Here is a 15,724-nt window from a genome sequence, read left to right as displayed (position 1 = left end):
AAAATACGCCATGCTTTAAAGACAAGCCTGGAAAGAAAGATTAAATAAGAAATGACCTCATGCCAAAGAGGACAAAACACATCACTGTTTCCATTTAGGAGAAGAGTAGGCGCAATATTGCTAATGGAATTAAGTGGTTGCCTTTTTCTTTTGCTCTCTATTTATTTATTTGGTTTTTGCAGGTAGCCATGGAGGTAGTGCTCTTCTCCCACACAGCATCAATGAATTCCCAGAATACGGGTCTGTAGAAGCCCAGACACTGGAGAAATCATCTGAGATTCATGGGGAAGACATAACAAGTGCTTTGGATGGACATCTGAGTGATCAGATGCTCTGTGAACCTTATGAAAATGGCAGTTCTGGTGACGGAATGGAAACAGCTTCTGAAACATTGCAAAGCCTGTCCAAAGAGGAAGAACAGTCCCAGCGTCTTGACAGACAGAGTGAGGTTTCTCAAGATTTAGAATCAGAAAAGGCCCAGGATGAAGGCAGTAAAGTTCCTGATTCAGAAATGCAAATGGAAAGTGAGAGAAGGCCTGGGACAGAAGTTGAAGAGGCAGCCAGGGAGAAGGTTCTTGCAGGCCAGGGAAAGCCTTCAGAAATGCCTCTTCCACCTGAGCTAATGGCAGAGGGGAAATTGTACTGGATCACAGAGGAAGACTCTATGATCTTAACCATGGAAGTTCAGCCTGCGACCTTGCCAACTTCTGGTGGTGGAACCGAGGAAGCCCAGAAAATATGCGAAAGGAGTAGTCACATGCCTTTGGCTGGCCCAAAGGATGAAAACCTGGGCATTGATGGTGGCGTCGGAGATGCCTGGGCAGAATTTGAGCGGGAGTTTGCCATGGATGATACAGAAAAAGCAGAACCGTTCCCTGAGAGGAGGATATCAAAAGAGACAGCAGTGAACAAACATGTGGAATTTCAAGGGGTGGAAATTCTTTGGATACAAAAAGCCGAGGAACAGAAAGAAAAGGGGCACTCTGAAATAGAGAGTGTAGAAAGGAGAACTTTCTCCAACTTGTCAATCCATCAGACATCATACATTCCTTCAACAGGATTAATTGGCTTGCCCGATCGCCCTTGGAATGTATCCTGGAAGAACCTCAAATCTCTGACGACCTCGACAAAAGGTGAAGAAGGCGAAGTCTCTGGAACTAAAGAAAAGGATTGGGCTCAGGAAGCAAAATCTGGGCCAGACAAGGAAAGGTAACAACAATTACTAGTATTAATGTTTAATGCAGAGGCAGCAGAGAACATATTGATGACATTGATTTCTTTAATCATTTAAGAATTTGCTGATATGTGAACCCATCATTGTTCTGGGGTTGTGGTGGGACAGAGGCATGGCTGCTTTAATATTTCAAAATTTGTAGTGGTGTTCCACACAAAGTACGCAAAGTGGAGCAAAGTACTATATATAGCAACGGCACATAAACTTCAATGCCTTTATTGTCATTGTACATCATGTATACAACGAAATTAGCTTAGCCTCAACTGGTGCAATCCATACAAGAATACAAGACAACATGGATAATATAAAGAATAATCCTTATACAAATAGTCAGGGGAAAAAACCTAATCATACGTTTCCATATGTCATATTCTGTGCAACATGTATGATACTCTGGTGTATGATCTTATATCATTATCTATCTATCTATCTGTCTGTCTGTCTGTCTGTCTATCTATCTATCTATCTATCTATCTATCTATCTATCTATCTATCTATCTATCTATCTATCTATCTATCTATCTATCTTGCACACTACACTGGCACCAGTGAAATAAACAACAGTAATCAGAAAATCACATCATACAAAGCCTTTTCACAACTGTAGTCAGATCAGAAACCAGAGATCTAGTTTACCCTGGTTGGAAACCAGAGATACAGTTGTGTAAAACAAGTGCAATGGCTGAGCCCCTATGGTGGAGGGCATTGCACAATTTCTATGGGGTTCTGCTAGTAACTTTCAAGTGAAGAACCTTCCATAAAATCACATGCTGTAGGAAAATTTAATATTGAACCTTAGTTGATTAGATTCTTATAAATCTTCCTAACTGCAACTGAACCTATGCTGCTGATTCCTTGCGCCTGACAATAATCTAGTCAACAAACGGTCAGTATTAAATTGGCGTCAAATAAGGGTCAGCAGAATTCAAGAGAGGTTGGACTTAGACTAGTTGTAGGGGTTCTAGGCTGATGACTTGCTTAACTCCTCCCCCTGTTTTTCTACATATTCATGAGATGGATACATGGAGGAGGGGAATATTTTGTAATGTGACGGCCCTGCAAGTTTGAAGTGAGTGGGAGAACTAGCATAGGGGACCAGCTGAATCAGGTGAACTGCAAACTTCTATAAGCCTTTTTTAAAAAAAATTGTAGATAGGAGCAGTTCAAGTATTTTTCTACTAGTCTATTCCCAGTAGAGTTCTTAAAAGGATTGGGGAGTTGGCAGTTGCTCATCACAGCAGCCTCTTAAGCCAACCATTAGAGAATCAATATTTGTAGTTATTTTGATTAGGAGGATGAATATGTAGCACATCACCTTCATATTTAACCATTGCAGTAATTTTCACATTATTTGGTGAAATTCCCTCTCCGATTCTTCCCTATTTAAGCAAATCTTGTTTTTTTAGAAAAAACAAAATATGTTTGCACCATGTGCTGAAGTGTTAGGATGCTTTGTGCATTTAAAAACAAGTACTGATAGTCCTCGATCTACAACAATTCATTTAGTGACCATTCTGAAAAAGGGACATGACCGTTTTTCACTTATGCTGTTGTAGCATCCCCACGGTCAAATGATCAAAATTCAGATGTTTGGCAAGTGGTTCATATTTATAATGGTTGCAGTGTTGCAATGTCCTAGGGTTATGGGATCAGCTTTTGTGACCTTCTGATAATCTGAGAAATCTAGATTGACTTAATAACCATGTTACTAACTTAACAAATGCAATGATACACTTAACAACTGTGGCAAGAAAAGTCATAAAATGGGACAAACTCACTTAAATGTTTCACTTTGCGATATACATTTTGAGTTCAATTATGGTCATAACTCAAGGACTACTTGTGCTGTAATTCCTTTTGCATATTTTTTTTCTTCTGAACACTGGTTTTGCTTTGTTTTATTTTTAAATTAATAATTTGATCAACACATTTAAAGAACAGTAAATTGCTACATAAGAAAAAAAAGGAAAAGAGAAGACCGAGTGGTCGAAGAATAATAATAAAATATCAATAAATGGAGGATTTCCATTTATTATAAAGTTTAAATTAATTAATTAATTAAATGTATAGAACTAGGTTTATTATATCAGTTTAACTAAAAAAATCTCTGTAAAACTCTAAACATTAATGTTAACATTGATATCACTGTCATTTGTTAATTTTTCAAAAAATACTGTAATTGCATATAATCATGTAAAAAAAGGAAAGGAAAGGAAAAAACAAAATAATTTTAACAAATTTAATTTTAACAATGAGAAAGATCAGTAGAAACAATATAATACTGTTTCAAATTGTCTCCCAATGTATCCAACTAACAATTGGACCATCATATTGAAATTGCTTTTAATAACTGTTTTTATGTCTATTATTTCCCCCTCAAAAACCATACTCTCTGAGTTTATCCTGTAGACTGACATCTAGAGTGCCATTCTTGTTTAAATTTAGTCAAACTTCTGTTTTGTGCTTTTGCTTTGAAAATCCTTGGGTTCTTCTATCATAGCAACAGTAAACCTTGAAGGAGCAAAATACAGCAATTTTTTTTTAATCCAATGCCAGCCACAGGATGCTGTTTGAAATGCTAAATACAGGTGCTGTTGCTCCTTTTCAATTCTTTTTGGCTGTTCTGGCTGTTTGGCACAGATCAAAATGGTCAGTCGTGGGATTACTGTCAGCAGATTGGGAAATTGAGAAGTCAAGGAGGAAACTAATATGATGATCATCCAATAATATATGGACAAGGGTTTCTATGCATGACTTTTGAGACAACTCAGAGAATCTATGTGCTGAAGCATGTCTATATTAGAAGCATTTTAGTTTAACTTTGGCCAAGTTGTTGCTCTTTCAATATATTGGACAACAACTCCCATTTTCCCATCTAGTATAGCCGGCAGCATTGGCTGGGAATGATAAACAATCATCTAACAAAATCCCAACTGAGACAAGTCTTGATTTGGATGCTGGCTTGATACTTTTCTGGCATCTTAGCATTGCTTGAGCACTCCCTGGAGTTGTTTGTTTGTTTACTTACATTTATTTATTCTTTGTTATTTTTATAAATAACTCAAGACAGTGAACACATACAAGAAAGGAGGTACTCCTTCCTCTTCCTGTTTTTCTCCACCACTATAACAACCCTGTGAGGTGATTTGGGCAGAGAGAGTGGCCTAAAGTCACCTAGCCAGGCTTTGAGATCTTAGGTGGGACTAGAACTCACAGTCTCCTGCCTTCTAGCCTGGTGCCTTAACCATTAGCCCAAATTGTGTCAGGAAAATTATGTGTGCTTACTGCATCTAAGTTATAAAGATAGCTAGGTGTCTAAATGGGCAACCCTACCTCCTATTGAAGGCTTTACAGACAATAGGCGAGGTTTGTAGGTTCCAAGAATTACTCTGCAAATCTCTCCTTCCACTTTTTCTCAAATGATTTCCCCAGACATCTGAATATAGCAGCTTCTCTTTCTCAGCTTTTCTTCCTGTTCATCTGCTCCCTCCCTAGAATTTTTCCGGTACACATTTTGATTTGCCAAGCTACACAGCCTGCCATTTAGGTTGGTAGAGGATTTGGATTTTAAAAGATGTCTGCTTTTTGAAATTCCCAAGGTTATCCATAAGCGAATAGACAAAAAGAAAAGAAAAAGAGACAGGCAAGTCCTTGGACACAGGCATGTGTGTTTGTATTTAGATTTAAACTTGCATTTGCCTCAGGGAGTTTAAGGCAGGAAAATGACTGTTTCGGTCTTCCTCAAAGGGTGCATATGTTGCATGTGAGCATTGTTTGTGAGGGAGAAAATTCTAAGGTTACCTCAAGATAACTTCATGAAGTGTTCTTTAGTCCATTTGGTGCTGTACAAGTAGTCTTCAACGTACAACGAGTCATTCAGAGATACAATACATCCCCCCAAAAGTATTTACAATCCGGATTTGAAGTTCTGGCAGCTGCCCCCTCTGTGATCAGATAATTATATGATTTTGAATGCTTGGCAACCAGTCCGCATTTAAAGCAGTTTGCAGTGTGCCACAGTCATATGACCACGATTTACAACATTTACTTCTGGTTTATGGCAAAAAAAAATCCATTGTGGACAAGGGGGTTCATTTAATGACCACCACATTCACTTAACAACTGCCATAAGAAAATCCTAAAATCAGGACTGTCACATGATAATCCGCTTAATGAATGACATGGCTTAACGGACTACATGTAACCACTATATATCCACAATATTCTGCATCATCTCAATTGGGGACACATTTGGAATGTTCGAAACGTATTATGGGCTTTCTCCTAAAATGATTGTTGCGTGGAAAGGCTGGTCCATTCACAAAAGGGATGTCATGGGGGAGACAACAAATTGCAAAGCACTGACTTCCCAGAATATTACTTACAACCTGTTTTTTGTCTCTTCCACACAGGATGCTCTCTGCTGTTCATACTTTATGTTTGGTTTAAGTGTACTTCCAAACCTTCAGCTGTAGCTGTGCATCACTATTATTTTTTAATAATATTTCTGGGGCATTTTGAGGACTTCAAAGTTTTATAAATGAAGATGATGCTAAAGGCATCGTATCAGCCTCACAGCATGCCAATGTGCAATTTTTGAAAAGATTTTTTTTTTTTTTGCAGAAATGTAAAAACACAAGTGGATAGAGAACTTAGCTTGTGCCAAGGGAGGTGTTTATGGTCACTTAGACTTTGTCTTCATTTGGCTTTAATTTCAGAATTAGGCAATCTATAGTCTTTTTCCCCCCAATCTATAGTTTTTTCCTCTTTCAACTCCCACAATTCTTTTCTTGGTCTATGCTTCTAGTACCCAGATCTGATGGAAATTGGTTTAGAGAGCTGAATAATATCAAGCTTCCTATAGAAAAACAAAAAAACATTATTCCGGAACAAGAATAATAAATCTCCATTATATACTTAGTGCGTGTGCATATTAAGGAGTTCCCTTAATGAAGTGTTTCCAGTTTTTACTCCGCTCAAGCTCTCTTCTTTCCTAAGATAAACTGTTTTGCTGCTCTAAGAAGCAGACAGGGTCAGTTTATTCTTATACTATGAATGATTTATTAGTATGTTCTTTAATCACAGTTTGTATAAGTAGGTTTTAATTTACATGGTAAGTAAACAATTGTATAAACAAAATGCAGAAATGAGTAATGTGATAAATTTAATTGTAAACACAACAGCAGGAGTCTTGACTGTAATGCACCTTAGTTAAATTGTTGTAATAACTAGGCTTCTTGATGCCATAGCAACTGCTTTATCAGTATTAAGTGGGCTCTGCTATGACTAAGCATGGGTTGGCCTTTCCTTTCAAAATGAGGGGTGTGGATTATACTGCTTACCATCATGGAATATCTCAGAGTAATTTTTATTTGACCTAATAATTAAACGGATGAAAGGATTTTTCAAGTCACTTAACCCAATAACCATTCATAGTTGGTGTAAGGATAATAATTTGATACACATATAAAATAGGGCAAAGATTTACTTAACATAACTGTCAGCCACAGGGTTAGATTCAAAATGAATACAAGTTTATTTCATGCTGCCTCTAAACAAGAATCTGAACTACAAATGGTCAAGGCAAATTGGTGATAGATAAGAGTCAACAGAATTCAATGAAGGATGGACTTAGAGTTCTGTGGTTGTGAAGAGACTCTAAACTGATGATGCACTTGACCCCTCCCTCAGACTCAATCTGGTCATCTCCTACAACATGGGGGTCAAATTTATGGCATCACGTTGCCATCACGTGATGTTTCATGATGTTTTTCCCATTCGCAGAGCTGGGGTGGGTGTGGCCTGCACATGACACATTCAGACCACGGGCCGCCAGTTTGATACCCCTGTACTACAAAAATTGAACCATAGTTGGCTGGGTTGATGAATAGTACATCATGAACCAAAGCGTATTCAATTATGGCTTAGTACGACTTCTGAACTCAGTATGAGGTCATACACATTATGTCATGGTATTTCTGAATAAACCATAAGCAGTCAAGATAAACTTGCTAGTTTTAGCTTCATGTGTGAATCACGCCAATGATTAAACTTCGATTAAAATATTAGAGGGAAAAAAACAAGGTATTTCCAGTGGTCTTAGTTGTGATGCAGTTTAATATTGGCACTCATGATGGTTTTATTTAGAATGTCTAAGAACCTCTTGAATATCATTAGTTAACTAGTTTTGAATCATATATTTAAAAGGAAACCTTTTTTCTTTAAAGTACTATAAATAACTGAACAGTCCAAGGCCAATTTAACATTTAGGCCAATCACCAGAGAAGAGGAATGAAAGAATGAGGGCACATTCTTGTGTCTGTTTTCAAAGACCTCTTTTTGATTTTTTAAAGAATGATTAAGAAATTGAAAGTGTTATGTCACGGTGCAGGAGCTTAATGCTTTTAGAGATTTTAAAATTCCACAAGCTGTATCTTATGGTCTCTGTGAGGTAAATTGCAGCTTGGGGAAGACATGTGGAAGGATTAAAAGATATTAACTTTACATTTACACACACTCTCATGCCTTAGCTTGATTGCTGATGGTGCTAATTTGGAAAGGACCAAATAGTTTGGTTAGCCAAGATTTAGGACTTTCTCAAACACGACAAGAGTTCTCTGTGATGTCCATTGCACATTGTCAAGATCAATCGATTCAGAAGCAGAACAGATCCTGTTTTAGTTTTTTAATGCTCTAGTTTCTGTTTTTTAAAATTGGTTTATAATATAAAATAGAATAATACAAAAGAAAATAGTAGGAAAATGGGGGGGAGAAGAGAAAGGAAAAATGTAGGGAAAGGGAGAAAATAAAAAAAGGTGTTGATTTCCAACTCCTTTTGGTGCAGTAAAATAAGATAATAGCATCAAACCTCAGCTTTTTAGTTTTTATATAATAGTATAAACTAGCCACAAACTTATTTAATTGATAAAACCCCTAATCAAAGTTTCATTTCCCCCCTTCCACTTCAAGCACAAAGTTCAGAATCGGTTTCCAAGTAGAAACAAAATTGTGTTCTTTTCTTTAACCAAAGTAGTCAATTTGGCCATTTTGCTAACTCCATGAACTTTTGCAGCCATTCATCCATTGTAGGAATCAAATTGTCATTCCATTTTTATGTATAAAGTAATTTTGCTGCCATCAACGTATACAGGTAGTCCTCGACTTATGACCACAATTGAACCCAAAATTTGTTAAGTGAGTTTTCTCCCATTTTATGACATTTCCTGCCCAAGTTGTTAAGTGAATGCAGTTGATAAGTTAGTGACCTGGTTGATAAGTGAATCTGGTTTCCCCATTGACCTTGCTTGTCAGAAGGTTGCAAAAAGGGATCATATGACCATGGGACGCGGTGCAATGGTCATAAGTGTGAACCAGTTGGCAAGAATCTGAATTTTGATTGCGTGATCATGGGTCTTTTTCCATTAAACCCAAAAGAAAAGTTTCTGGTTTCATCGTTATATTCAGTTTGAGAATCTTCTGTATTAAGATGTGAACCCTACTCCAATATTTCTTTGCTTCGTCACATGTCCATCATAAATGATAAAAGATCCTGGAATAATCCCAGTCTATTAAGAAGCAGAACAGATCCTGTGTTAGTTTTTTAATACTTTTTAATTCCTGTTTCAATCCTACCAAAGGAATAGCGTTGTCGCTGTGTGGAGCAAAGCAGCAAGATATGTGCATGTGTGTGTATATAATATTAATAGTGATAATGTAAAAACTATTCAGCACAGAAACACCATTATGCTTTCTTGAGTCTTTTTGAGTGTAAATCCATGAGAATACATTAATTGTAGAATATAAGAAAAAGAAGACCCTAACATTTATCTTCCAGGCCTCCAAATACATATATATTCTCTCTCTAGTACTAATCTTTCCTGTTGTTGCTTTTTTAAAAAAATAATTGCCTGAGCTGTTCGAAGAAAAGATTTAGTAGCTCCAGAATCTCAGAAAAGTAATATAAAATAGAGATACACAATGCGCCTTTTTCCTCCGTTGAACACAATGAGCTGATGTTTCTTAGCACACACCATCCCATCGCAGGGACTTTTGTTTCTACTCCATCCTGGGTCTGAATGTGTGGGAGGGGGATGGGAAGTCACAGAGAGAAAGACAAAAGTGTCTGTTTTCCATCAAGACAATTGTAACCAGACATTAAACGCTGGTACATAACGATCAAAAGGAAGGGCTGTTTGTATGTGTCTGCATGAAACCCACCAGTTATGAGAAAATGTGAGCATGCCCACATGTATGCTTATAAAGTAAACTAAAGCACTTTAAAAAACAACAACCCAATTTTTGATTTCTAGGCTAATGGAGGAGGAAGAAGGTCTCAGTGGGAGAATGGAAGATGTCCTTGGGCAACTCTCTGAAATCTCAACAGATGTGTACAGCTCCCAGTTTGAAAGCATTCTGGACAATGCATCTTTATATTACAGTGCCGAATCACTAGAAACGTTATATTCTGAGCCTGACAGCTACTTCAGCTTTGAAATGCCACTCACTCCAATGATCCAGCAACGTATCAAAGAAGACGCTCAGTTTTTAGAAAGGACTCCCGGAGAGGTGATGAGAAAGGACTCTTGCAATGGAGTCGCCAATGGACACGGAGACGTTAAAGAGTCAGACCTTGCTGCAGCTTGTCCTTCGGAAAGGTAACAAAAGCAGATTGTCTTCACAATATTTGTGGCTTGGGTTGCATCTTGCTGGTGATAATGAGTTGCTCATTCATCCTCCCCCCCCCCGTTCCTATGAATCTCTTTTTAGGATTGCAACTTTTTAAAACGTGAAGAGAATGCTTGCTACTCAGTCTGCCAGTTTTTTATTTTGTTGATTTTGTTCCCATTTGTGACTCTCTGTTTGCAATGTGAAATGGTGTTCACAAGCCCTGTAGAGAATGCTTAATCCAACGGCCAAATATGACATTTCAATATGAGTGCTGTTCTTTGGGTATGTTACTTTTTCTAAAAAAAAAAGAACGGCAGTGGGGTAAAATGGAAAGGATTAACCTTTATGTGACTTGATAATACCCTGTTTCTCCAACAATACGGCCTCCCCCAATAGGAAGTCCCAGCATGTTTTATAGGCATGAAATGAAATTAAGCCCCTCCCCCCAAATTAAGGCCTATATTAAAACATGCGAAATGGGGGGGAATGGTGGGGGGGGGGTTGCCTTTAGGAAGTACTTTTGTTGCACACCCGGATATGGTGCTACTTGTGTTGACCCCAATACGAAGTGCCCCACCAACGCCGAGGTCAACATCCAAGCCGTCGCCGCCCACCCGCCCGAAGATGCAAGGGGGGGGGGAATTAAGTCACCCCGAAAAGACAACCTCGCCATTTTTTCGGGACTCAAAAAAAAAAAAAATAAGACCCGGCCTTATTATATGAGAAACACGGTATTACTAATTTTACAAATTTGTAGTGACTTACCTTGTGTCATTCTTGGAGTGTGTAGTAGTTGTTAGTTTCCTGCTGTGAAATAGCATTGTGCTTTTACAATAATTTCTCCGCTGTATCTTGGTTTTGTTTGAGGAATTGGCGTGCTTTTTGAAAAAAAGGTATTTTTATTTCTATTGAGGATATATAGCTAAAATGCTATGGTCCTGTCGTACTAGGTACCTAAAGAGTGTAGAGCTTGAAGGTTAATAACACTATATTGCTAGTAAATATATTTGAGACAACCTTTGCAGCTTCCACATAACAATGATAAAGAAGCTGAAAAGTTTGGATCATGTAGCATACTAGAAGTGTATTTTAAGATCACAATGTGCTACCTCGGCTCTCTAAGCTCACAGAAATTTTCCATAGACGGGAAAGATGCTGCAAAATGTGATTATGTGGGCAGTGGCAGGTTGGAAATTTATAGAATCATTGGGTTTTGGAGGGGACTATGGAGGCCATCTAGTCCAACCTCTTGCCCAGTTCAGGTATCCTAATACCATCCTGAACAAATTGTTGTGCGGGTTTAAAAAAAAAAATCTTCCAGTGATGGAGCTCTTGTGATTTCAGGAAAGGAGCTATTCAGCTTTTTAATAGCTCTCATGGGAAATTCTTAATTCAAATTTGAATGTATTAAGCTTCGGTTAATTGGTTCTTGTATATCCCCCTCCCCATCTGCTGTAATATCCCTTCATGTATTAGAAGAGTGCGTCTTCCCCTCAGTCTTCTTTTCTTTAAGCTGAATATACCAAGTTCCTTTGATCTCTTTTGGTATGTATAGCCTTCCAGCATTTTATCGTCCTTAATACTCTTCTCTGAACTCTTTCCAATTTCTCAGTGTCCTTCTTGTATTGTGGTGATGTCAACCTTGTGAGATAATCCAGTCAGGAAGCACTCTCAGATGAACTAGTGCTACTATATTGTAAGGTTACATTAACAGTATTTTACAAACTGCCTTTACTGCCTAAGCAACTAGGGAGGGTTCTTTCTCAGACATTTGCCATGTCCAAATTCCTTCTATCGCTGAGTTGCTTCTTATCAGACTGCTTCCCTGGCTATGGCCCTTCCTTTTTTCCCCAAGGTCATTCCCACATACCATTAGAGTTTATCAATAAACACAGTTTGAAGGTTGAGCAGTGCAGCGTAGAGCAGTGCTATCACTTCCCATGATTTTGACATTACAAGCGGTCCTTGATTTAAAACAATTCATTTAGTGATCACTCAAAGTTACAACAACACTGAAAAAAGTGACTTATGGCTGTTTTTCATGCTTATGACCATTGCAGCTTCCCCATGGTCACATGATCAAAATTCAGACACCTGGCAACTGGTTCCTTCCTATATATGATGGTTGTAGTGTCCTGGGGTCATGTGATTAGCTTTTGTGACCTTACAAGCAGTCAAGGGGGAACATAGAATTGCTTAACATCCGTGTTACTAACTTATCGACTGCAGTAGTTCACTTAACAACGGTGGCAAGGAAGGTCGTAAAATGGGACAAAGTTCACTTAAAGACTATCTCACTTAGCAACATAAATTTTGGGCTCAATTGTGGTTGTAAGTCAACAACTACTTCATATCTCTATTGATGAAGCTTGAACTGCATTAGCTTTCTTGGCAGCTGGGGCACATTGCTAGCTCACCTTAATCCTGTGATCTATCAATACTTCCAGATCTTTCTGCCAAGAACTATTGCTAAGCCAGGTATCACCTATTTTGTACCTGTGCATCTGGTTTTTCCTGCTTTAAGTGTGGAACCTTGCATTTTTCACCACTGAACAACATGCTGTTGGAAGGGACCCATTCAAGTCTCTCTCCCCCCCACCCCCACATAATTTTTTCCATGAAGCCTTTTGCTTGAACACCTGCAGAAAACAGAATTTGAATGTGTGCAACTTCATTCCTTGCTTTGTCCTTTTCCATATCTTTTAACGCTATCTTTTACATTAAAGTTCTTAAAAAGAAACCAGTCTTCCATTCCTGGTATGTATTTTACGTGGCAAAATGCAAATCATTTTCAATATAAACATCTTGGCAAGTATTCATAGCTGATGTGTCAGCTGTGGGTGCCTCCCAGCAAATTACTGGTACTGTACATGAAACAAGGCACAGACTTGGGATTTTCTCTTTCACATTGACTTTAAGTTAGATGTCTGAAGAGGAGATATTGCTAAGGTAAGAGACAAGCTTCCTAAAAACCTATTCATGATAGGAATAAACCTTAATTTTAGTTTAGGAAATCCCCAAATTGCCTTGAATTATAAAGTTCGGAACTTTTAGAAAATGTCGGCTTTTATAATCTGTCTTTGCTTCATTTTTTTTTCATTTCTTTCAACATTTATCATTGCTGTTAGAATGTCTTTTCAGCCATGTTTAGTCATCAAGCTGATGTTTTCTGTGCCCAGAAGCTAACCAAAGTTGGGCCTGATTGGTACTTGAATGAGAGATCATGAGGAATGTCAACATTGTAGGCTGGGCTGGAAAAAAAGCATGTGAAAGAAGGCAGCAGCGGTAGATCACTTTTGTGCTGTTGGAAGAAAAGAGTATGATGATATGAACGTTGATGCCAGGCAGAAACTGAATTTAACTCAAATCAGATTTAATATGAGGAGGTTACAAAAGATGGCAGTTACCTAATTGACTGTCAAAAACTAGGCAGTATTTGATGTAATTACGGCTAGATGAGACAATTTAAGCAATCTCAAGGTTGTAAACTAGTCTGGTAATTTGGGAAAAAAATGCCTTTTGGAATAAAGTATTGTAGTGGCAATCTACTTTGGTATTCTTGCAAGAAAACACTGATCAGCCAACTTCAACTCAAAGGAGACTAAATATTGCTAGGATGAAGCATGTATACCTTCAGTCGCTCTGCAATATACTCCTTCAAAATACGAGACTTTTAAGAACAAGTCTTATGTCCTAAACAAAATATGAGCAAGAATCCAAAGTGTTTAACTCAGGCATGTTTTAAGTGTCAGCAATGGACCATTTTTGTAGTGCATTTCATGACAGACGGAAAGCCATGGCTGAACTAAACTTCTCTAAGGAAAATGGCGAACAGATTTAGTTATAAACTGGAGCATAAAGCTAAATATATCTCCTGCTGTTCCCATTTAATGTGAACGTGCTTTTCAGCTTGGCTGTTGTCGCTATTTGGTAATGTGCTTCTGCTGAGATTTTGTTTTTAAAGTACACATAAACAAATCTGCTATTATAGCTTTTGTTTTGTTTTGAAGGGTTTAGGATTTTGTGATCTCTGGTCTTAGTAATGAATATCTAAAGTAATAACAACCTTTTTTGTTGTTGTTAAAATTAGCCTGCTATCACGATAAGGCAGATTAGGGGTGGAAGAGGGATTTGAAAGATTCCTAATGTGAAATTATTTCATTTCAGTGGGTAGGATCCCTAATGTTGAGGTCTGGATTTCAAGAAGATCAGGAGCCATGGATAGAATAGAATAACAGAGTTGGAAGGGACCTTGGAAGTCTGCTTAGGCAGGAAACCCTATACTATTTCAGATAAATGGTTATCCAATCTCTTCTTAAAAACTTCCAGTGTTGGAGCATTCACAACTTCTTGAGGCAGGTTGTAACACTGACTAATTGTTCTAACTGTCAGAAAATGTCTCCTTAGTTCTAGGTTGCTTTTCTCCTTGATTAGTTTCCACCCATTGCTTCGTGTCCTACCCTCAGGTGCTTTGGAAAATAGGTCTTGTCCCACTAAAGTATACCTCCAAAGAGATGCTTTATGTTTTCTTGTGAACAGCAAAACATTTGTCTACGTGTTATAATTCCCCGAGGCAAGCAATCCTTAAAAAATCACATACAGACTGGAATATGTTTACAAAGGACCTAAAAGATTGCCACAGAATAAAATAAAAATAAAAATGGTGGAACATTTAAAAGATTTTCCTTTGAATCAGATAGCAGAGGCTGAATTAAATTTGTCTAGAATAGCCATTTCTTCCCATGCTTTTTTTTCTCTGGACAGTGTATAATTCAACTGCATTACAGTTCTAAATTCAGAAACTTTTCAGACAGCCTCCCAGACAGCTGATCCCATTTAAAGATTGGAAAATAAAAGGAAAAAAATTGGATTGTGTAACTATAGATGAACAATTCCTTGGTCTAGCCTGCTTTGCATCCAAGAAATGCTATCATGACAGCAAAATATAAAATCTGGAAATGCATTATTTTGGAAATCTATTAAGCAGCCACCAGAGGTCCCCTATGAGCTGTGAGTTCACTGCAGAATTCAGAGTAGAAACACTTGTGGTTTCCTATTCAGGGAAGAGAAAGTCTCCAAGTGATGATGCTAATTCTTAGTAACCCCATTTAGATGTGCAGAAAGGCAGAGGGAGGGTCTCGGAAGTGTTAGGAATTCTTGGGCTTATTTCACTGACAGAAAATAGGCAGCAAATAGGGGGCGCAGCTTTCTTTGCTCTACCATGTCAGTGCTCAGGATTGAGCAAAAATCAGAGTTTCAATACTGAGTAGGAATGACTGGGCCTTCTAGGTCTGCACAACCACAACCTCAGTTCTGCTTTTGGTTTGACACAGAAAGATCTTAGGAACTAAATGTATTTTTTAAAAAAAGAATTGGCTTGTGGCTGAGCAACTGGAATAGGATGAGCGAAGCAATATTTTGGGTAGAACAGGCCGGTAGTCACATTGGCTGAGACTAAAAACTTTGCCCAGGATGGCTGAAGATTGAGAAGTGGCCAGGGGAGGGAGAGAAATGCTGAGAAAAATGGAGGCGTAAGTGCAAATATTAGGGGAAAAAAATTGTGAAATATTTGGTGAAGTGAAACAAGATCCTGAGTGGGTGGAAAAGTTGGGAGGCTGAAGACAAGGAATTGGGGCAGTTGGACAAGATTCCGGGCTTAGATCTTCCTGCTCAGATCGGATTTTACCTTCTTTTATGACTGTGGATGATGGAAGTTGTAATCCAACATGTCTTACGGGTGTTGAGTTGGAAATGATTACCATATGCTGATGGGGATAGTGGTTCTGAATACATTTAGGCTTCCTTCCTTCCTTCCTTCCTTCC

General features: G+C 38.1%; 1 protein-coding gene across 4 annotated transcripts in view; it reads left to right on the top strand.

Moving 5' to 3' along the window:
* The window catches only part of LOC113420591 (PH and SEC7 domain-containing protein 3), a 175,397-nt gene that overhangs the window by 28,278 nt on the left and 131,395 nt on the right, over positions 1–15,724 (top strand). The window contains exons 3-4 of one of the 4 annotated variants that reach the window (XM_087957494.1): positions 183–1,209; positions 9,544–9,888. In XM_087957494.1, the coding sequence (XP_087813620.1) occupies positions 183–1,209; positions 9,544–9,888 (1,372 nt within the window). Of the gene's footprint in view, positions 1–182; positions 1,210–9,543; positions 9,889–12,520; positions 12,851–15,316; positions 15,433–15,724 lie in introns of those variants that run through there. The other 3 variants (XM_087957495.1, XM_087957497.1, XM_087957498.1) reach the window with 3 other exon arrangements.

Source organism: Notechis scutatus, chromosome 2 (assembly GCF_049901735.1).
Source record: "Notechis scutatus isolate UNSWTSFEM ecotype Mainland chromosome 2, rNotScu1.2, whole genome shotgun sequence".
Lineage (NCBI taxonomy): Eukaryota > Metazoa > Chordata > Lepidosauria > Squamata > Elapidae > Notechis > Notechis scutatus.
This window is presented reverse-complemented; position numbering and strand designations above follow the sequence as displayed.